This window comes from Xenia sp. Carnegie-2017, unplaced genomic scaffold, assembly GCF_021976095.1.
Source record: "Xenia sp. Carnegie-2017 unplaced genomic scaffold, XeniaSp_v1 HiC_scaffold_24, whole genome shotgun sequence".
Classification (NCBI taxonomy): Eukaryota; Metazoa; Cnidaria; class Anthozoa; order Malacalcyonacea; family Xeniidae; genus Xenia; species Xenia sp. Carnegie-2017.
In genome coordinates, this window is record NW_025813487.1 from 18,012,256 (window position 1) to 18,035,516 (window position 23,261).

The 23,261-nt window shown below is 35.5% G+C and overlaps 5 protein-coding genes across 5 annotated transcripts in view; 1 reads left to right on the forward strand and 4 right to left on the reverse strand.

Moving 5' to 3' along the window:
• The window catches only part of LOC124451873 (polyunsaturated fatty acid 5-lipoxygenase-like), a 29,388-nt gene extending 24,655 nt beyond the window's left edge, over nucleotides 1-4,733 (reverse strand). The window contains exons 1-2 of the mRNA XM_047002464.1: nucleotides 4,597-4,733; nucleotides 2,400-2,500 (exon numbers count right to left, since the gene is read on the reverse strand). The gene's annotated coding sequence lies outside the window, so the exon portion shown is untranslated. The remainder of the gene's footprint in view (nucleotides 1-2,399; nucleotides 2,501-4,596) is intronic.
• LOC124451874 (probable serine incorporator) lies at nucleotides 252-2,667 on the forward strand. The gene is given in 3 exon segments (XM_047002465.1): nucleotides 252-1,136; nucleotides 1,138-1,274; nucleotides 1,277-2,667. Coding segments are annotated over 3 exon segments (1,860 nt in total). The 5' UTR covers nucleotides 252-498; the 3' UTR covers nucleotides 2,362-2,667.
• Nucleotides 4,734-5,466: 733 nt separating the features above from the next.
• On the reverse strand, nucleotides 5,467-10,677 carry LOC124451877. Its single transcript, XM_047002470.1, has 8 exons — nucleotides 10,608-10,677; nucleotides 9,593-9,595; nucleotides 9,173-9,317; nucleotides 8,942-9,094; nucleotides 8,474-8,571; nucleotides 7,365-7,516; nucleotides 6,736-6,849; nucleotides 5,467-5,940 (listed from the first exon to the last, which is right to left on the reverse strand). Exons 1-8 carry the CDS (start codon nucleotides 10,663-10,665, stop codon nucleotides 5,854-5,856), a joined length of 810 nt encoding a protein of 269 aa, XP_046858426.1. The 5' UTR covers nucleotides 10,666-10,677; the 3' UTR covers nucleotides 5,467-5,853.
• Nucleotides 10,678-12,218: 1,541 nt separating this feature from the next.
• On the reverse strand, nucleotides 12,219-20,104 carry LOC124451878 (neogenin-like). The gene is given in 14 exon segments (XM_047002471.1): nucleotides 12,219-12,435; nucleotides 12,533-12,630; nucleotides 12,720-12,914; nucleotides 13,106-13,238; nucleotides 13,590-13,747; nucleotides 13,823-14,025; nucleotides 14,672-14,927; nucleotides 15,617-15,835; nucleotides 16,332-16,607; nucleotides 16,791-17,027; nucleotides 17,030-17,068; nucleotides 17,393-17,683; nucleotides 18,133-18,444; nucleotides 19,923-20,104. Coding segments are annotated over 13 exon segments (2,448 nt in total). The 5' UTR covers nucleotides 19,975-20,104; the 3' UTR covers nucleotides 12,219-12,435; nucleotides 12,533-12,553.
• Nucleotides 20,105-21,748: 1,644 nt separating this feature from the next.
• LOC124450823 (deoxyuridine 5'-triphosphate nucleotidohydrolase-like) lies at nucleotides 21,749-23,199 on the reverse strand. The gene is made up of 3 exons (XM_047001487.1): nucleotides 22,851-23,199; nucleotides 22,163-22,346; nucleotides 21,749-22,091 (listed from the first exon to the last, which is right to left on the reverse strand). The coding sequence occupies exons 1-3, from the start codon at nucleotides 23,105-23,107 to the stop codon at nucleotides 22,035-22,037; spliced, it is 498 nt and encodes a 165-aa protein (XP_046857443.1). The 5' UTR covers nucleotides 23,108-23,199; the 3' UTR covers nucleotides 21,749-22,034.
• Between the last annotated feature and the right edge of the window lie 62 nt (nucleotides 23,200-23,261).

Here is a 23,261-nt window from a genome sequence, read left to right on the forward strand (position 1 = left end):
GGCGATCGTTGTGTTTTTGTTTCAACGGATTTACATTTTTAGGAAGATAAGGAATTTTGTCAAGAGTGTTTGAATTCTTTAAAGACAAAACAAATGGACATCGTAGCATCAAAACATTTGAAAACCACAGCAATGTGAAACCCAAGAAAGATAAAACACTTTGTTAAAAACTCCAATCTACCACGTACTACGGAACACAGAGAACTAACAGTTGTCTTGCTACGAGAAAATTATCATTACGACAAAAAACCACGTAGAATACGTCAGTCCACTACGTACTACGGAACACAGAGAGCTAACAGTTGTCTTGCTGCGAGAAAATCATCATTACGACAAAAAAAAACTAAGGGAGAAACCCACGTAGAATACGTCAGTCCACTGAAACGTCTGTAATAGCAAAGAAAGATAATGCAAATGGTAGATTTGTGATACAATATCGTGAATAACTAGCTATAGTTTATGAGCTCGGAATAACTACGATATCATTAATGGGTTCCTATGGGAAATTGGATCACATCATTAGGATTAACAGAGGTTATTGAGGGATTAACATGCTGCATATCATCCATATTTAACCTCGTGTGTTCCTCGTGTATCATCAAGCATTCTCGATTTCTGTTTTCGATATATCTTTGTCTGGGAACCGTCTTAAGTTTCCTAGCTGTCAGTCCGAACATGCGCAGCACTCTGGATAAAATACCTTACTTCTGTACAGCGGTAACCACGAAAGAAATGTGCGACAATTTGGTCGGTTATCGGTCGGTTTATCGTATTTGTCTATCGTTGGCAATGTTTTATGCACTTTTTGGAGTGTTTATGTTGAACACGAAGTCCAAGAATGATTTTCGTCTAAAATTTCACGACGGATTCTGGTTATTAAAACTATTGCTATTGGTTGGAATATTCGTCGCATTATTTCATATACCACAACTAGCTGAGTTCGGAATTTTACTCATGTACGTGGGTCTTGTTGCTGGATTTGTGTTTATTTTGTTGCAAATCCTCTTGGTCATTGACTTTGGAAACTCGTGGAGTTATTTAGGAACGGAAGAAACAGACTCTGGTGGTAGCAAGCTTTGGTCAACATTTCGCGCTGTCACAACAATATCGATGTATTCTATAGCCATCACGATGGCTTTTTTATTATCTTTACTTCACAGATGTTCCAAATCTTTCAAAGTGTCGTGGAAACACGTTTATAATAACCTTTAATATCGTCCATTGTTCACTTGCTTCTATTATTTCAATTTTACCTCGCGTCCGACAAACTTCCCCAGATCGGGTCTTCTACAGTCTTCCATAGTGACTCTTTACACAATGTACTTAACATGGTGTACGCTGAGCAGTGAGCCTGACGGCGCGTGCAACCCGATGGGAGACGTTATTTTACAATATAATGAAGCATCAGGAATCAACGGTCAATCGATTTTTGAATGCATTTTAATGTTTGCCCTGTTAATTTACGCGTGTAACGTTCGCGCGAACACGTCAAAGTTGGAAAAAATAGGATTTTCTCTGACGAAATATTCGGTCGATGAGGAAGAGACATTTTTGGGTTACCACGAAGAAAACGGCGGCGAAAATTTTGTCAATGACGACAAGGTTGAGTACAATTATTCCTCCTTTCATTTTGTCATGTTTTTGGCGTCACTTCAACTCATGATGATAGTGACGAATTGGCACAGTCCTGACGAACAAGCAGACTTGAAAAAACTAGTGAAAAATTGGGCGACGGTTTGGATTCAACTATCATCTAGTTTTATATGTGTCCTTTTCTATATATGGGCAACCGTTTCACCTTTAATTCTAAGAACTTGGGGAGCATGCCTAGGACTGGACTACGAAGCAGTTCCGACTGTAGACGAGTACGAACTACTAGAAAGACTTCCAAAAAGGCAAAAAAACAAAACAGGGAAAGGTTATGGCACTTCCCATGGAGAAATGGAAAGTTTTGGTGCAAAGATCAATAATGACGAAAAGTTTACAGTGAGAAAAACACGGGAAACTTTTGAGGTTTTCGAGAAAAATAATCACTGCCAAACGATAAATAAATCCGAAAGCAAATCAAGTAACCAAATAAACCTTTCTAAAAATAACATGGCTCAAGTCGATGATTATGTCACAAAGGACAGTGGTATGGGCGATGAAACAAATTTTACAACCATATCAAGTAGTCGTGATTATTCAAAATCATCGAATCATTCTCAAGGTACCAAAGAACCAGAGAAACAACATGAGGAAAGACAGCAACTTGACACGGATAAGGTTATGATCGAGGAGAAATATTACAAGAGTGAAAATCTTATAAATACCGACTTAGAAGAAGAAGACCAAAATCTGCTATGGTATTTACCAATATAGACGATAGTAATAGTAGTCATGAAAGGAACAAAACGTACCTTCAAATGAGAGCAATGAGCTGCGAGCCTCCACAAATATGGCGAAAAGATTTTGCGTCAAATAGATTTCACCACGAGAAGAAAGACACTTGGCACCAACCCTACAAAAGGTTGCATAATAATGAGTTTCATTCAAACTCAGCTTTTGATAATAAACACAACAAAAAGAAAAATCATGTCAATGGTGCAAATGTGTCAAAAACGCATGAATTTTTGGCGACTCGAGAAATCAATGCACGCACAAAAACTGAAGAAAGTAGCGATTTTGGTAAAAAAGAGCTTCGTTATGATGCGGAGGATGTAAGAGATAATGCAAGTATTGAAAACGAAATAAGACCTTCGCTCCAAATGCGGGATCACTTAGAATGGGCGAAGAGATTACGAAAATACAACAATAACTTAAACATTGAAAATAAACGTAAAAAGATGACAAAAAACATCATTAACGGGAAAGAAGATTCATTCTTAACAACAACTTGTCTAAATAATGTGAAGGAAAATATAGAAGAAACTGCAAATGATTTTGAATGTCACGGAGAAAATTCTTATAAACGACGTCGTTTAAACAGCGAGGCAAACGAAGAAAAAACGAACAGCATTGAAAACGAGGCAAATGAAGAAAAAACGAACAGCATTGAAAACGAGGAAAATGAAGAAAAAACGAACTTAAGGAGCGCGAAACTGATAAAAATTGCCAAACAAACGTTGGACGTGGTCCATGAATGCAGGAGGAATCCGGTATCACTAAATGGAGTAAAAATGACGAAAACGATGTAAAATTACAAACTCCGGAAGTTTCAAAAGAAATATTGAGAATTCAGCAAAAAATATTGAAATTCCAAGCAAAAGTTGTAAAAACGCAAATGCAGATTCATGAAATGCAGAATTCGTAGTTTTAAAATAAAAAGAAATATTCTTTGTACGTATAGTATATTGATGTTTTGTATAGGATATATAAATAGACAATTATCGCTGAAGAAATTGCTAATTTTTTTGAGGTAGTTTTGCACACATAAAATATTTATATAATTTTATGGACAGGAAATTAAAGCGGGCATGTTTTCCATACAACAGGTAGTTTTTTTCAGGCTTCATCAAACATCAACTTGGATATACGTATGAGAACATGAAGGCACATCAAACAACGAAACAAACAACAAATTTAACAAATATGACAAAAAATGAGTCAAAGTCTAAAGTAAGAAGAAACATATGGCAGAGGTTCCGACAATTCATCACGAATACTTCATCACCTTCCTTGAACATGTCAGATAGCTCATTCACAACTCAAAATGGATACAGCGAGAATATGATGAAAAGTCCTTCAGAGTTTACATTAAGTACATGTTTGAACAAAAGCACGAAGGCAAAAGGATCAAAGAATTCTTGTGAAAATATTAGTGAATTGGCATTGGTTGTAACACAAAGTGAAAATAACAAAGAAGTAATGAATAATTTTCAAGATGTAAACACAAGATACAATAGTGTTCAGAAGAAAACAGGTGCAATGGAAACAGAAACTTACAAGAAGTTGAAAAAGATGAAGAACATGATATTGTTATGAATGAAAAAAAAGAAGAAATTATTCGTCTTCAACAGAAAGTATTGAGACTTCAAGATAAAATTCATGTGCTACAGCAGAAAGTTTCTCTGTTGCAAGGACTTTAAATAAGATTGGAAAATAATGCACTCTATCAGAAGTTTCGTAGGAGAGTGGAAGATAGTGAACCAGATTTCTTTATTAATACATAGATGATCATGCATTGCCTTAAATATCTTGCTAAATATGTACTTGCCATGATCAAGGATGTGTCCATCATTTATCCCCGACATACCTAATTGTACAGTAAAAACATTAATGCTTTCATCGAAACTAGAAAATAACTTTAAACTTTGCAAAACCAGGCATGATAGTTTGTGTTTAAGACAAACTATCAACAGAGAATGTTTAAGTTTTTGTCAAACAACAGCAAATTTGAACTCTTATGTCCTATTTTCTCAGCACGTTAGAATTATCAGATAGCAAGCAAACTTGAACTTATTACATGCATACAGCATCGTTAAACATGCTTCGAATACCCAGGGCTAGTTGAATTTGAAACATGGTAAACACTACTTTAACTATCGCGCTTCACCAAATGAAATCAAAAAACTTGTGGACGAAGTGCTGAACTTTTACTTATCATACCGTTCATACCTTAATGAATAGTGTTGTCGTTTGCCTTTGTCGCTTTTCCTCCAGACTATCGAGGTTTCTAAAGATGCTAACTTTGTCATATTTTTTACAAGTTCAAAGCCCATGAATATCGCGGAAAAAATTCTTTCTAATGTTTAGTACGTAAAGTTTCAAAAAATGGCGGTGAATATGTCACGCGTGTCTAGAGATCAATTTACGTGTATTACACGCGCGAGACTACACGTTACACGTTATACCGAAGACTTTTCTGATTTTGCTCAAAGAACAAACTTAGAAAAGTATTGTGGCATTAAGGGTGATGGGGCTTGATCTTTATTCAGTCAATTAAGATGCTTACTATTGAATACGTATTTTGAAAAAGGCTAGAATTCACACATTTTTAAAAATGTGTAAAATTGCTTACGTGAAAATCTGTCAAAGTGTGTGAATTATAGTGCAATCGAATTACACGATTACAATGTAATCGATTACACATTTTCACACAAAGACTACCTTTGTGTCTACCTTAATATCTATCTTTATGTCTACATTTACGTATACCTTTGGGTCTAACAATGTGTCTACCTTTATATCTACCTTTATGTCTACCTTTATGTCTACCTTTATGTCTACCTTTATGTCTACCTTTATGTCTACCTTTATGTCTACCTTTATGTCTACCTTTATGTCTACCTTTATGTCTACCTTTATGTCTACCTTTATGTCTACCTTTATGTCTACCTTTATGTCTACATTTATGTCTACCTTTACGTCTACCTTTATGTTTACCTTTAAGTCTACCTTTAGGTTTAAATTTGTGTCTACCTACCTGTCTACCTTATGTTTACACAGTTGTCCATGAACTTCTAAATTACAAAAGCATCTAAAAACTATGTTCATTATTCATATTTTTGAGCGTAATATGTTCTAGCAGTGTAATTACATATATATAAGTTACATTTTATTGCATAAAAGACAAGAAATGAAATCATGTGATTGAATTCGCATATTCTGTTTGTAGAATGTTTTTAGGTAAAATATAGAATACAATCGTTTGTCAGATAGCATCTTTCCTAAGTTAAAGATATTTTAGTTTGGAAAACGAAGTATTTACAAGGCGTATATAATATCTGAATATATTATACCATTCTTTAACACTTTAAAATTTTACTTGAACGATGAACACAAAGAGCCCTGCGTGTAAGCAGAGCGTTTAACAGCAAACTTTGTGAACATACAACTTATTAACACAACAAGAGACACGTTGTCAATCCTCCATCAAACTTCATCCTCTTTTGCAACAATTGTGTTAAGATCTCTTACGAGATTCTCTAAATTACTGTCGCCGTAACTGTAGTATGACAGCTGTAAAAAAGGTATATCAGAATGTAGAGAAGTCCTACTTTTCTAAAATTAAAAATATTGAATTGGACGTAAGCGGAAAGCTACCTTCGACAAAACAGCAATTCAACTTGTCTCAAACCCTCGACACGCGGCTCTAAGAATCATTATTACAACATACGCAGCTGGTGTCTGAGGGTAAAATTTGGCTTCATGCAAGGAGAGACATGTTTATACAAAGGTAACCATCCAGTTATATATTCAGTTCAATGGTTATAACATGAAAAGTTAGAGCTAACAATTTCATCATCTTTATGATAAAATCTTATACATTACAGCAAGCGCAGACATGTTTATATTAAGGTAACCATCCAGTAATATAATCAGTTCAATGGTTATAACATGAAAAGTTAGAGCTAACAATGTCATCATCTTTATGATAAAAACTTATACATTACAGCAAGCGCAGACATGTTTATACAAAGGTAGCCATCCAGTTATATATTCAGTTCAATGGTTATAACATGAAAAGTTATAGCTAACAATGTCATTATCTTTATGATAAAAACTTATACATTACAGCAAGCGCAGACATGTTTATATTAAGGTAGCCATCCAGTTATATATTCAGTTCAATGGTTATAACATGAAAAGTTAGAGCTAACAATGTCATTATCTTTATGATAAAAACTTATACATTACAGCCGAACCTCATGTAAGAAGACACCCTTTGGCTCACAACTTGATCTCTGCTTTCGGGAGGTGTTCATAAGTAGAAATTTGACAGTAGTAAAATAATTTTACCTAGCTTAAACTTACATCACCATTCGCTTTACCCTCTGGGAGATAGCTGACACTTGGTTCATTGCATTTTGGTGAAACTATTTCTTCAGAGCCGTAGTCACTAGATGGTCCCTCGTTTCCATTCAAACTCTATAAAGACAAAGTATTTAACATGCACAAGACGTCATAAAGAAATCGCCTATGGGTCATTTTCAACACTCACATGCATGCAGATCCCTTTGCAATGGATCATTTTGACCACCCACATGCATGGAGATCCCTCATGCATAGATATCCTTCTTTGATAGGTCATTTTGACCGCCCACATGCTTCGAATTGTTTTTTTGATAAATCATTTTGACCACACACATGCATGAAGATCCCTTTGCAATGGATCATTTTGACCACCCACATACACGGAGATCCCTTTGCAATGGATCATTTTGACCACACACATGCATGAAGATCCCTTTGCAAAGGATCATTTCAATCACCCACATACATGGAGATCCCTTTGCAATGGATCATTTTGACCACCAAATGCACAGAGATCCCTCTATAAAGGTCATTTGCATTGCCCACAGGCATTCCGGGATCATAATACATGTATAATGATTTTGTACAACAGGAAGAAACTTGAATGGAAAGCATGGAAATTAGTGTACCTCAGGAGGAGATGGAAATGATGAACGTTTCTCTGTTGTGAATGGAGACATACGGACTGTCATGTTGTCCTGGGGATCAACGACGGGCAATGGTTGATAATCTTCACCATGGCGATATGGTGGACTTTCGAGAAAAGATTTGGGAGATTTTTCTAAAAATGATCAAACATATGTAAAAGTTAATCATCTTCGTTTTTCCCAAAACTATACCAACATCATAAATCATGCACTGTTCTGAAACGAACAGACACTATCCTTGCATGTTCCCCTTAAAACTATCAAAACATCACCTAGCAACACAGTCTTGTGACTCAACACTATTCTAACATGATCTACCTTACACTGTCTACATATCATCTATCCAACACTGTCCTAAAATGATCTACCTTACACTGTCTACATATCATCTATCCAACACTGTCCTAAAATGATCTACCTTACACTGTCTACATATCATCTATCCAACACTGTCCAATGTCCATATCATCTACACTGTCATCTATATAACACTGTCCTAACATGATCTACACTGTCTATATATCATCTACCCAACACTGTCCTAACATGATCTACCTTACACTGTCTATATATCATCTACCCAACACTGTCCTAACATGATCTACCTTACTCTGTCTATATATCATCTACCCAACACTGTCCTAACATGATCTACCTTACTCTGTCTATATATCATCTACCCAACACTGTCCTAACATGATCTACCTTACACTGCCTATATATCATCTATCCAACACTGTCCTAACATGATCTACCTTACACTGTCTATATCATCTACCCAACACTGTCCTAACATGATCTACCTTACACTGTCTACATATCATCTACCCAACACTGTCCTAACATGATCTACCTTACACTGTCTATATATCATCTACCAACACTATTCTAACATGATCTACCTTACACTCTACATATCATCTACCCAACACTGTCCTAACATGATCTACCTTAACACTGTCTATATATCATCTACCAACACTATCCTAACATGATATACATTACATTATCCATATATCATCTACCCAACACTATCCTAACATGATTTATCTAACACTGTCAGTCATTTCTTTTGGGTAACTGTAACTGACCTTTTAGTTCTGTGTTTTTTTCGTTTTCTTGTTCAAGAATGCTTTGATCTTTTCTCGATTGTAAAGGAGTATCTAAAGGTTTCATTTCGTCCGCATTTCTGTATAGCAAAAATAGTTGTAGAAATAGTTGAGTAATTTTGTGACAACAAAAAAATGCGAGCGCTGATTGGTCTATAGCTAAGCTTCCATTAGCCTGTAAAAACTTAACGTCAATCTATCATGAACAAGTAATAAAACATTTGTTTACAATTTGTCTGTTTTGCATTATGTTTGTTTTACAAAAGAAACACAAGATGTTTACTGTGTGTTGCAAAAGGCTTATGCAAACCGAGGCGACATTACTGAAAACTCTTGAACTTCGGTCTCGGGCTTGCAATGATCTGCTCTCGAGTTCTCTCAAAGGTCTACTCGGTTTGTTAATAAAAACTTGAATACGACAAACATCTTGATGCTTTTAAACACAATTACCTAGGTATGGTAGACGAAACAGTTTCGTCACTTTTCACACAAGGCTCCAACTCCAACTGATCCTGTTTAATCCAATAATCCTCCTTATTGCTCCTTTTTTTACTATGGCTGTTACCATTAGCAACAGCTTTATAAGACTCGGCCCCGTGCTTCCTTCAAAGTAAAATACCAACGAAGATTTTAACGTTCTAACACCACGTACATAAGATAACGGTTACAATTGCCACAAACCTTTTGAATGCAGGACTGCTGTGTGATTTTTTCTTGCACAAAATAACGCTAATAACAACTATGGCAGCAATCGTTATCGCTGCAATGACACCAATTACTATCCACAACGTCATCTCACTTTCACTCAGAGCACCTTTGTTGCTTGCTAAAATGAAGTATCACAATTCGAAACGCTTTCTTCACATAAAACAGCAATGCTTGAAATGAATTGGGGAAAGGAAATTAACATCGCGTTAAATAGTCCGAGAATGAAAACTTCCTGAAGCGGGAAAGAACAAAATGACTTTTATAATCTCTTCAGCGAAGTTAAATTATTCTACATATTTCCATGCATTGTTCATAAAAACGTTGCCATCTACATCGATGAAACAACAACAGCTCTTTACTAGATAAAACATTTTAATTGAAAACGTAGCAAACCTTCTATCTTTTCTTTTTTATCTGGCGGAACTATAAAAAATAATAAATTGTAAATAATTGAAAAGAATGTTAGTTGATCCTTCATGTATGTGATGTACAGAAGATGATACAATTAAAAGATGACTATCGCTAAGGTTGTCAAAACGACAGTCAACATTAAAAACAACAGCCTTCTCTGGACTTTACTGACGTGAACGAACTGCAGGGTTAAAACCATTTACTTTATTCAAAAAAACGTCAGAGAGTGTGACGTTTTCAAAACCAGAAATAGAAGATTTTCAATGTTGTTTATGGTAATGTTCCACAGAAAGGATGGAAATTAGTAGATAAGGTGAAATTCTGAAGTGAGCCGACAAAGTATTGCAGAGTAATCGTGGAAGTAAGAGCAGCGATAGGTGTTGACTTTAATAAACATGTTCCAGGAAGAGAAATGACTGTAGTAATTAAGAAATGCGGAAAAAAGGTGATGTTGGATGGAGAAGATAAAGAAAAGTGTGAGGAATGTTGTGTGATAAAATATTGTCAAGAATGGAATGAAAGATTTACAAAACGGTTGTACGACCAGCATTCTTGAAGGCAACAAAGGAAAGCGACGATTCATTCAAGAACATTAGAACATTCCATATGGAGTGTTGTGACTGAAGCTACCGTCTAAATTCAACATTACCTACCTGTTGTAGAAATGTTCCTAAATCTTATAGATGTATCTAAATATAAGAGAAACAGAATGTAAGTAAATAACAAAAAGATTCTTCGGCTTCATCGAATTTCAAGAAATCACAAAATTTTTCATCTGGAACAAACGTATATTCCCTAATCTCAACCTATCATCATGTTATCCAAGTGTGTATTCTTAAATCCTACGTTATCATCACACATCATACAGATGTACGCTTCTGCTATCATCCATCTTTCATGTATATTCCCTAATCTCATCCTATCATCATGTTATCCAAGTGTGTATTCTTAAATCCTACGGTATCATCACACATCATACAGATTCCCTAATCTCAACCTATCCTCATGTCATCCAAGTGTGTATTCTTAAATCCTACGGTATCATCACACATCATACAGCTTCCCTAATCTCAACCGATCCTCATGTCATCCAAGTGTGTATTCTTAAATCCTACGGTATCATCACACATCATACAGATTTACGCTACTGCTATCATCCATCTTTCATAAAACAAAAACAATTACCTCCGGGAAATTTAATGCTTTTCGAGAAAGCACCTTCACCGGCAGAATTTATTGCAAGTATCCTCACGGAGTAAGTGAAGGATGTGTTTAGATTGGAAATTCTATAACTCAAAAAGTGCGCTCGTTTTCGTTTACAAGTCCATTTATACTGAAGATCATCGACAACAGGACGCCAACATATCTTGTAGTAGATTAATTTACCATTACTCTCGTCTGGAATGTTCCAACCAAGGTTCACACTTGACACCTCTGATGACATAGTAATAGTCAAATCCTTGGGTGGGCTTGGAACTGGAAAAGAAATACAAGACCATCCGATTGTAGTCTTTATGCAAATGTTTTCTGTGACAAGATATGCCTATGAGGCGTTCTTTCGGGCCACTCGAGTCAGGATTTGGTTATATTCGCCTATTATATTATTTAACAGTTGCCAAATACCATACAGTAATTCAAACATTGCAAGTCACATGTGACATAACAGTATACTAATCATTTCATACGGCAGATGGCAATAGTGACACTCACGCGTGTAATTCGAGCAATTCCGCGACATGACAGGAAAATCCTTACAGTAGGTGGCCCGAGTCCTCAGCCGGGATTATAAAGATGGCGCTGTTGATTTATCGAAGGATCTTCCGGCTTGTTAGATAATTACAAAATTAATTTTTCAATGTCTTTAAAATGGCTACCGAATAGCAAACCGAAACGTCGGACAAATTTAAATAATTTTGTAAATATATAACAATCTGGATGATCCTTAAATAAATCAACATAAATAACAAACCTAGGTTCAAACCATTTGAAGAAAGATGGCACTTCTAACGTAGTTATATGGCGACCAAAATAAAATCTATCTATCAATAAACTAGCTGTTAAGTTAACCATGATGAAATTCACCTCACATGATTTTTGCCTTCTTATTTTAAACTTTCACAAAGGTAATTCTAAGCCACGGCATCAAGTGCGGCATTTTAAAGCTACAGCTATAAAAGTCAGTGGCGAGAACATCACAAAACTTGCGTATTTGATTTAGAGTCTTTCGGGCGTAAAAAATGGCGATTATATTTTCTTCACAAAAATGAACTTTGTTATCTTTGAATGAACTTGTCGTTAAGTAAATGCCTTGAAACTAGAAGTATCGTCTAAAGTTTGCGAAAGATGATTGTCCAGGTTTGTGAAGTCCGGAGAAGAAATGTTTGTGTCAGTTGTATTTGTAATGACTAAAGTTTAAACTTCTTCAACAACGGTCATCTTTAAAGTCAAAGAAAAATGTCGTGCTATTCCTTGTGAGTTTGCGAAGCTTTTGCCAAGCAATAGATTTTTAAAACTATCAAAAAAACACTGTTTAGGAAACGTGCAACAATAATTACCTTCCTCACTCGTTACATTGGACACTGTATTATATATTTTTTCATCATCCTTCTTTACGTAGAAAGTGTAACTTCTTCCTGGTTTTAAATCTTTCACCACAAGCGACATCCTTCCGCTTACATTGAAAGAACGCCATTCATTTTCTTGCTCGAATTTAACATGATAGCCAACATTTGGACGGATATAGTAACTGGAGTCCATCCACGATATTCGCATTGTTCTATTCCCGATTTCGAGAGCTCGTAACTGTTTAATACTCGAATTTACAGCTGGAAAAAAAACAGACGAAGATAAAGGAACAATTTGAAAGTGTTCCTTGCATTTTTGCATTTGTGCCATTTCAATAGTTCAAACTTTTTTACGAACTTTGCGAGTCAGGAGGAATTATCACTTTTTCCATGACTTCGAGGCCAGGACCATTTTATTAACAGCCGTCACACGAATGATATAAATTGTCGCAGGTTCTAAAAAGGGCAAAAATAAAAATTTTCTCAAGAAAAATTTTGAAACGATAAAATCGATAGACAGGTGTCAAAACTTTCATGATACCTACGTAAATTTTTAAGAAGATGCCAAGTTTGGTTGGCTGGCAATTTTTCGTCATCTTCATTAGGCGTTCTTTTGCCCCAACTTATCACATAATGTCGTACAACAGTATAATATTCTTTAGGTGGTTCCCAAGTCACTTTCACCATTCCCAATAAAACAAATACACGCAAGTTTGTCGGTTTTCCAGGCCGTTCATCCTCTAATAATATTAATACGTTATGTAAGTAAAACAAAATACATACTGAAACCATTGCTGCTTAGCTAACGTATTTTACTAAAGAGCAACAACCAAAACTCGTGTGTATTTTTCTATGTTTCTCATGAAACATCAACTATCTTAGCAACACCACTTTAACAGCGATGGGCAAGACCGCAAGGAATGTTGAGTACCTGTGATGGGAATGCGAGGGGTATCCTTCTTTATCCATGAACTAAACTCGCCTTGACCAGCTTCCGTACAAGCAGCAACTCTTAAGCTGTAAGTAACAGATTGTTCAAAATTCTTGAAGGCTTTGGACTTTCTCTGAAATGATAGATTGGTAAATGTCGGACTTTTTCAGGTTTCATCAATCCACTCCACCTCCTCAGTCCCCACCCCCCCTAACCTCCCCAGTCCCCACCCACCTAACCTCCCCAGTCCCCACCCACCTCCTAACCTCCTCAGTCCCCCCCACCTCCTCAGTCCCCACCCCACCTCCTCAGTCCCCACCACCTCCCTAGTCTCCACCCAACCCCTAACCTCCCAAGTCCCCACCCACCCCTAACCTCCTCAGTCCCCACCCACCCCTAACCTCCCCAGTCCCCACCCACCCCTAACCTCCCCAGTCCCTCTCCGATGACGTTCAAACAACGCATATCAAAAGCAAACACTTACATGGACAGTGTAATTTGCAACATGGCCAGACCTTGAGTTCTTTAACTGAACAAAATAATGAGTAATATTTCCATTGGGATTGACAGGAGGATTCCAGAAACCAATAAGTAATTTCTTGGTTAAAGTCAATTGAACATGTTCAGGTGGTCCCTTTGGAACTACATATAAACATAAAACAGACATATAACTCCTTCCACTACAACGTTCACAGACAACATTATTTATAAACATACCTCCACTTTTGGTTATACCAAACACCTCGTCGGACTTTTTCCCAGGCCCACTATCTGTATATGCAGTAACAGTCACTGCGTACTTCGTGTAAGGTTCGAGTTTCAAGAGAACAAGATCAAGCCTCGCCGATGTTTCTAATCGCCATGCATGGTTCCCGCGAACACTTCGATAACGGATTGAGTAATTATTTATTTTTTCAGAACTGGAAAAAAGAAAAATTAAAATGAATTTGAATGAATTGGCTTGACTATTGACAGATGCCTTGACAGAGCAAAGAAAAAATAAAATAGCTGCGAAGCTAACTTGTTCATGAATGTTCAAAAAAACTGGAAAAGCAAGTGTTGGTCTTGCTACTGAGAGAACACAGAAAAAATTACACAGCGGGACCAAATTGGTTAAGGCCTTGCAAGCAAGTCTTATTGCTCAAAAGTAAACTAACGTTAAAACCGTTTTGACATCCCACAATAACATTGTAAAATCCCGCTAAGTCATTAGTGAAGCAAGCCAGCCCACATCCTGTGCAAATATTTAGGAGAAAATATCTGTTTTTATTGATAATTTCACAAGTGAATTCTTCTGGAACTAATTCAGTAAATGAGCACAACAATCTTTACTAGAATGTGAAGGAAGTGAAACTGGTTCTACCATTGAACTATACATGTAACTGGAATGATATTATTGGGGGGGGGAATACCTTTACGCGTGTAACGTGCCATTGCTTCGAGTATACTTTTTTAGCCATAGGAGGAAATACTAGAAACTAGTTCATGGAGTTGCTGGCTTAAATTTTGGCTAAGGTAGTCTTGCATTTATATTCGGTTACATACATCGACAGGTAAAATACTTACAAATTCAACGGAGCTCTCCATGAAACTCTCAAGGCTTTTGAACCGATTGCTTCCACTTTGACACGTCGTGGGGCAGATGTAAGTTCACGCACAATTTTCTTTCTTGTGTATACATCCAAAGGCGAGCTCAGTTCACCGTTTTTATCATGTTCATTTTTAGCAATGACAATAAACTGATACAGCGTTTCAGGTTCAAGTCCCGTTATCACGAGGAACATGTCTTTGACAGTGTGTTGTGAATTGTGTCCAAATTTACCTAAATAATATGACAAAATGTTTCTTATCTGTAAACAGACGTAGACAGAACAATATTATGGTGAAAATAGCAAAGTTGAATAATGCGTTCTCATGAACGTTCACGGCAATCTCATTAACGGTCATCATTTACATCGAATTACTATTGCATAAATCAACACACTCTTTCCAATCAACCTCCCCACCAATGAACAAACACCCAATCCTTCCTATCACCCCTCCAATCAATACCCACATCCCCAATCCTCCCAATTAATACACCCCCAACCCTACCAATCATTACACACATCACCAATCCTCCCAATCAATACACACATCCTCAATATTCCCAAACAATACACCAATCAATCCACACATCCCCAATCCTCCCAATCAATACACACATCCCCAATATTCCCAAACAATACACAAATCAACAATCCTTCCAATCAATACACACATCCCCAATATTCCCAAACAATACACAAATCAACAATCCTTCCAATCAATACACACATCCCCAATATTCCCAAACAATACACACATCCCCAATATTCCCAATCAATACACACATCCCCAATATTCCCAAACAATACACAAATCAACAATCCTCCCAATCAATACACACATCCCCAATCCTCTCAATGAATAACCTACAATAGTGTAGAGTTAACATTGAAAATTGCCAACACCTCCCTCTCATCCATTTACCTTGAGTAAACTTTCTTGTAAATATTAAATATTGTTTAATCGCCCCATAAGGCTGTGCAGGTTTTTGCCAAGATAGTCGAATGGATGTTGAATTGATAGCAACAGCTGTGACATTCTGCGGAGGACCTGGAGAGAAAATTCTTTTCTTCGTAGTAACAAGGAGTGTTGTTGCTAATGTTGTTCTTGGCCTCGTGGTTGATGGGGTTGAAGGTGGGGGACCTAGAATATTTCAAATGACATCATCAAATCAAATAAACTAAAATTATTAACAAATCTTGAGGAATTAACATATACATTCATATTATCCATACAATCACTCATATTATCCATATAGTCATTCATATTATCCATACAATAACTCACATTATCCATGCAGTCATTCATCTTATCCATACAATCACTCACATTATCCATATAGTCAGTCATCTTATCCATACAATCACTCATATTATCCATGCAGTCATTCATCTTGTCCATACAATCACTCACATTATCCGTATAGTCATTCATCTTATCCATACAATCACTCACATTATCCATATAGTTATCCATATTATCCATACAATCACTCACATTATCCATATAGTCATTCATCTTATCCATACAATCCCTCACAATATCCATATAGTCATTCATCTTATCCATATAATTGTTCATCAAAGCACAACATAGCATATGCTTAATACAACAGAAATACATTTTTTACAAAACTTACGTTTCACATTAAATTGAGCAAATGCTTTGATTTCGCCACCATCATTCTTTGCTACACATTGATAAATACCAGAATCACTTTCTAAAGCATCCATGATTTCTATACCGCCATCTTTAACATCAATGTGCTCAAAATCATCATTCCCATTAATAATATCATTGTTCAGAAACCATGTGATTTTGGGAGTTGGAAAACCGGACACATTGCAAGAGAATGTGACATCTAAATCTTCTTTTGACTCAACATCTGTAGGAACGATGAGGAACTTTGGTGGATCTATAAGGATTAAAATGATCTATCTAAGATTATCTATCATTACATGTTTGTAAATGATACTTTACTTTATTATCTATCATTTATTATCTACCATTTACTTTATTATCTATCATTCTTAAAAAAAGCCACAATAATTTATTTAACAATTTAATAAGTATACTTAAAAAATAAATCTAAGCTCACCAATAACATGCAAAGTTGCTTCAGCTTTTTCATTACCCATGACACATTCATACTTCCCAGCATCAGTAGTTTGCGCAGATGATATCTTTAAACTATTTGCTCCAAACTGGGAATAGTTTCCAGTAGAAGACAGAGCTATGTTCACACCATCTTTATGCCACTCAACAATAGGTTTAGGATAACCAAATACAATACACTCCAAAATGGCTTCTTGGTTTTTAAAACGGTCACCTCACTCGGTTTTAACAAAAACTTGTTTGGTTTTGGAATGGTTGCGGCTAAAAAAGTAACAAAAAAACAAAACTACGGTCAAGTACACATGAAAGGTTTAAAAAACATGTCTACCACAGAAACATTGCATTCCTATAAATGTATTTCTTGTGCTTTTCAGCAAACCTACAGAATTATACACCAACTAAACAATGCTCTTGTGATGAGAGCAAAAATATACGTAAAAATCAAAAATTTGAGATTCTAAAAAAGTTAAGTCAATAAGACTCCAGCTGGAAGAAAATGCTCAGCAGGGTCTCACAGTATGTCTAATTAAAAAAATACAGCAATTTATCATGGAAAAAAACAATTATCTAGTAAAGTACACACACCTTGATTGATGGTCAATGCAGCCTTAGCTGTGAGACTCTTGCCCATTACATCATTATTTGCTGTACAAATATAATTTCCTTCGTCACTTTTTAACACACTAAGAATTTCTAAAGTGCCAGATGGATAAACCACAAATCGAAAATTCATTGTCAGATCAGTATTTTTGCCTTCTTTCGTCCATGTGATCTTGGCATCTGGACGGCTTCGTTTCACTTGACATTGAAACATTGCTGTTTCCCCTTCATTTACAGTAACATCTTTTGGATTCACAGCAAATGATTTAGACATTCCTGTATAAAGAACATATTATGAAAAATATATACTTCAAGTAAGCACAAATAATTTGATACAGCCAATGTACAAATGCTTATACAGCCTACTAGCCAACTTTTATTCTAACCTTATGTACTACTCAATATTAGTCTGTGAATGTCTTGTCTTAAGAAGAGTCATTTTTCATAAAAACTTTATTTATATCAATTGGATTTACTTGAAACATTATGTTGCTTCCCCCACCAGACAAATTATTAGTTGAAATAAACACAACAAGTCAAAAGATATATTCAAATTTTCTTACATTCTTTATTGTGCCTTTAATTTTTAAAAAACCCAACTTAATTAGCTATTACTGTGAAGTGTGAACTGCACTGTGTCTGAAGTTTAGCATATTTCATGGGCTTTTGGTTACTCATTATAAATTAAATTAGACATGAATACACTTAAACATAAATCAACTTACCAACAATACTAAGTCTTGCTTTTTGACTAACTATTTTAAACAAGTTACCATGAACAACAGTTTCACCGACACATTCATAAACACCAGCATCAGATATTAGGTTCTTTTTCCTTAAAACTGGATTGAAATGCAAAGAACCAGCGGGCTGTATAGTTATGCGAGTGTTGTTTGTTAAGTCCAGTTGTACACCATCTTTCAACCACGAAATGTAAAGGGCATTTATGGCAGTGATATTACAATGCAATACTGAAGGTTTGTTTCTTTCAACAATAATATCTGATGGCTCTTCCAAAAATTGAATGAACTTTTTTGCTATAGAAAAAAATCAATGAACAAATTGGCTATTAAGTCATTCATCTGGCATTGAATAATTGAATAAGTCTGAAGCATCAATTTTGATGGCCATGAAAAATTAACACATTGAGCAGCTTAAGTGGAATATATTTATGCTATATAATTTCCTTCATGAGGATTCATTATTTTTAACCCAGATATCAAAGAAAAAACCTATGGTTTGTTCTAATTTAATATACAGAAAACATGTCTAGAACTGAGTTTAGTGGACAGAATAGTACTTCACAAATGATTGATTTTATACAATAAGCTCTAATCAACATATCTGTGATGCTTTGAACAGAAATTGACAATAAGTATAATTTTAAAAGGCAATTCATCCTTCCATTCTGGCAGTTTTGTTATATTTATGCAGTATTGCTTGTCAAAACATAAAGTATTATTTTTCAGCCTCCCTCTATGAATTAATGACATAAAAGTAAGTTAATATGAACGAGACTAGAATTACGCAGATGTTGACAGATGGAGGTATGTAAATACAAAAGAATAAGGTTGTCTTTACAAAACTAAACATCTGGGCAGCAATGTTTAGTACTAATCACTCTAGCAAAAACATAATCCACGGATCAAAAACACTTCATGCCAAAATAAGTGTTTGCATACAAAACAGCTATAAATCAGTCATTTTGCTTTTGACAGTTATGATATTATGTATAAAGCTCCTTTCCGACGAGACTTCAGTCTCCGCACAGATGTTTTACATATTTACAGCCCCACACATTGTCAAACATGTCATTTTGCGGGTCTTAATGAAAAAACACACATCCTACAAAAAGAATCAATCGGCCTTACTCCTACAATTCATCTTGTCAAATATCACGCATCGTTTTTACCCCCCAGGGGATCATTCATCGCTCGAAAAGGAAAAGATGGAATTGCAATTCATCTTTCCAATCTTTACAGAAATGTTTTTCAAAGCATATACATAAATCTCAACCATACGGGACCATCAAAGAAGACCTGTCAAATTTCATAATTAAACAACGCTATGGCCTTATTTTGATTGAACGCTCACTTAAACTATCGTAGTGAATGAACGCCATATAAAAAATCTTTGTGGAGATGAGTACGGCAATATGTTACGCTATAATTATAAAATATCGGCTATTCCTTTTTGATTGATGGCAACTAAAAGTACATATTGTAATCCCAGTTTAATTAAAGAACAACTTTGAAGATTTAAGTCTGAAATATTAAGCGCGGACTTAACAAAAACAAACATACTTAGAGTCGGTAAATAACACAAAAACTTCAAAGATAAATTCTTCAGTTCATTATAAGAAGCCTAGCTGTTTTCGAAAACAAAATATCATTTTCGAATTGCAGTAATAGAGCAATCTAATAAAAATACCGCAAATGAATTGAAAATTCTGCGTCGAATTTGCGGCAAGTTATGAACTAACAATGCAAAACAATGTATTGAACGTATTTCATACCAAATACTGGAACACTTGAGATGTACAGAAGAGCAATGGCCAAGTAATTCATTCTTGTGATAAATCCAATAAGAATATCAGTGTAACGTCTTCAATACCTATCAAAAACGATAGAAATATATAATCAGCCCACTGTGGCCATCTTCATTTTAATCACAAATTCCGAGGTGTAAATTTCGGGCAGTCCTCGCGTGTAAAAACACGAAATAAAATACATAGTTACATATACGAAAAGTCGTAAACACGTTCTTCAAGGCTTTTGGATTTTCTTTCTGTTAAAAATACGTCATTGAATGTGACAATATTCTATGAAAATCGTAAAGTAAATTGCAATATGAATGAAAATTCAAGTAATTTTGCAATATTTTCTTAACATCTCGAACTTTCAGTATATCTATTTTGGTTCAATAATCAAGCGTCAAGTTGGCGGCCAATTCAATAGTTGACTGCTGTTGACCCACAGCGGGAAATATGCTAATGTCGTTAACGATATATATTATTATTTTACTACACAACATAAATCATGTCATCCTGTGAATGGCTATTTTGCCGTCAAATATTCGAGCTTTTTATAGTAGAATGTCCTGTCTAACTATCGCTGCCACTTTCTCATTGAAAACATTGAACATGTGACAAGTATTTGTAATTTAATTCTACAACCCCTTTTCCCTGTCTTTTAAAATGTACAGGAAATACATATCGGTGATTGTCTCAGCAGCTTCCGTTGAAAAGAAAGCATTTGTGTTTTTTTAATGTCTCGTTCAGTAAACGACTTATGGCAATAATTGATAATAAGACAAAACAAGCTACATTTTCCTTTGAAATTCGACTTTCTTTTAAAAAAGGTTGTTTCGATTTGGACTGACGATAGACTAGACATAAACCATGACCAGCCGACAATTTAAAAAAGTATAATATAAAACAAATTCCGAAGAAACAAGACATCTTGAGATTGCAAAATATGAATCAAAACAAGACGAGAAGTAAACTGTAAATTTTCGACTTTATATCAAAGTCATCCTCATTCTGTCATTTACAGTTTACTTCTCATCTTGTTTTGATTCATATTTTGCAATCTCAAGATGTCTTGTTTCTTCGGAATTTGTTTTATATTATAGACTAGACATAATTTATTAAAATATATAAATCACTGATAGCAAATTCCTTGGTCAAAAAAAAACAAACGTGCCTCGAGTATTGGACGAAATCAAAGATACCGCATTGCGTGCAACGTTACGTTGAAACAGCTTGATCTTACACTGAACGTAACTCGTTGTAATCATCAAAAATAATCACACTTAGACCAAATACACCACAGCTATTTATAGATATTGTAAACTTACCATTGTGAAGGACTGGAACAAAAAATCAACGAACAAACTTCAATATATTTCACCATTGGTTGAGGGGAAAGGAGACCATGAATCTGGGTAGACATAAGTAAGAAGAGGTGGTATGTAGCCATGCAATACTTGAAGGTGGGGGGTAAATAGGATCAGAAATCTCGGTAGAGGCAGTTAGAAGTGGTGGGTGGACAAGACTAGGATAGAAACATCGACATGAGTATGAGATATGGTTTTGGCAAGGTTAGTGAAGGGACATGGGTAATGTTAGAGGAGGATCTAGGAAAAAATCTAAGAAACGAACAGGGTTATTATCATATGACCAGGAGGGGACAAGCAAAGTAATTATCATAAGACCAGGAGGAGATGAACAGGGTTATTATCATGACCAGGAGGGGACAAGCAGAGTAATTATCATAAGGCCAGGGGGGGTGAACAGGGTTATTATCTAAAGACCAGATCCAGACATTCTATAAATAAATATAACCCAAGAAAAAAACATCATCTTATATTTCCATTTTTCTGTTAATATCAAACAACTGTTCTTTTCAAACTTATTTTCCTAACATGATAACAAAAAAATAAAATTTTTATATATATATGTAAAATTCCATAAATTTTGTATGAAATGCAGTCAAAGCTGATTGTTTGTAATGATTGATTATGGTGGTATCTATGCCAAAACTGAAAAGCTTTCGAACATTTATGTAAATTACTTCTAAACATGCCAATATACAATCATAGAGTATCAATTTGATCATTCATAACACTAGTTTCGACCTGTAGAGCCATAACCCCCATCTCCTCGAATGGTCTGATCAAGATTCTACAAACAATAAATAATATTTAATCTACGTAACTTTTCTTCAACATATAACGTCATGATCTGAAAACTACCTTGACCTCCTTTAGTTCGGGTGTACATATTCTTTGAATAATGAGCTGAGCTATCCTGTCTCCTCCTTTCACTTCATAATCTGAATGGCTCAGATTAAACAGAATAACACCAACATTACCACGATAATCAGAGTCAATGACACCTGCACCAACATCAAGATGATGTTTCCATGATAAACCAGATCTAAGGATAATATCTGATTGAGTCAACAGCAAATAAAAATTAAGGCAGTGGAAGTAGTTAAATACACCTTTCATAATCACGATAACATTATGTTGAAGCTACAGGTTTGTTCATGAAGATCGTCAAGGTTAGTGAAATTCTGAGGACGTTTCATGTTGGTATCAACTGCTCACTTCAAGAGAAGGGACTCTGAAGATGACACAGCAAAGGAGGTTGAATCATTGGTCATCAGACTCATCACCAATACAACACCATCAGTCCTTCTAAGATGGCACCAACCTGGACAATCTACATCTACAGACATGTAGTATATACATACTATAACGTATAATACATATGATATACATATTATAACACACATACCTATTATAGCATATAATATGAGCGCATTAAGGAGTAAAGAACATCATAATCCGACCTAAAGTCCTTTTGTAATGACATCTAGTATTGAAATATGACATCTAATCATGTCATATTGTAAAATCATGAAATTTGAAGACGAACCTTGGTGCCACACGGCCATACCATCCTTCAGGTAGTGCAACAGCTATATCAGTTTTTACAAGAGCCTTTCCTTGGGCTGGTATTTGAGCATCGTAAGCAGCATACAAATCATAACCTGCTGCACCACACGAGCCTCGTGTCGGCGTCATTGCATTCTCGCTCATTTTACTAAACATAACGGACTTTGGTAGACTTTCCTTACATGAATACAAAGTGTTGTAGATTGTCTTTATGGTCGATGTCATCAACTGGCCCATTTTGATTAAAATTTACTGGATTTCTTGCCTTGATTTACTGAAAACAACGTTAAGGCAGAGCAGAGTGGCTTCAGTGATTTATTTCGCGCCAATTTGTTTTTCGCGCCAAATTTTGGCTTCGTAGGAATAGACTTACATAAAGTATTTCATTAGT

Coding starts and splice junctions, on each gene's coding strand:
- LOC124451877 (XM_047002470.1), bottom strand. CDS start 10,665: ATGATGTGTGATGATACCGTAGGATTTAAGAATACACACTTGGATGAC. Junction 8,572..8,941: donor GTTTCGTCTACCATACCTAG/GTAATTGTGTTT, acceptor TTTGCTATACAG/AAATGCGGACGAAATGAAAC. Junction 7,517..8,473: donor AAAAAACACAGAACTAAAAG/GTCAGTTACAGT, acceptor GATCATTTTTAG/AAAAATCTCCCAAATCTTTT.
- LOC124450823 (XM_047001487.1), bottom strand. CDS start 23,107: ATGGGCCAGTTGATGACATCGACCATAAAGACAATCTACAACACTTTG. Junction 22,347..22,850: donor TATGGCCGTGTGGCACCAAG/GTTCGTCTTCAA, acceptor TATTATCCTTAG/ATCTGGTTTATCATGGAAAC. Junction 22,092..22,162: donor CCGAACTAAAGGAGGTCAAG/GTAGTTTTCAGA, acceptor TATTGTTTGTAG/AATCTTGATCAGACCATTCG.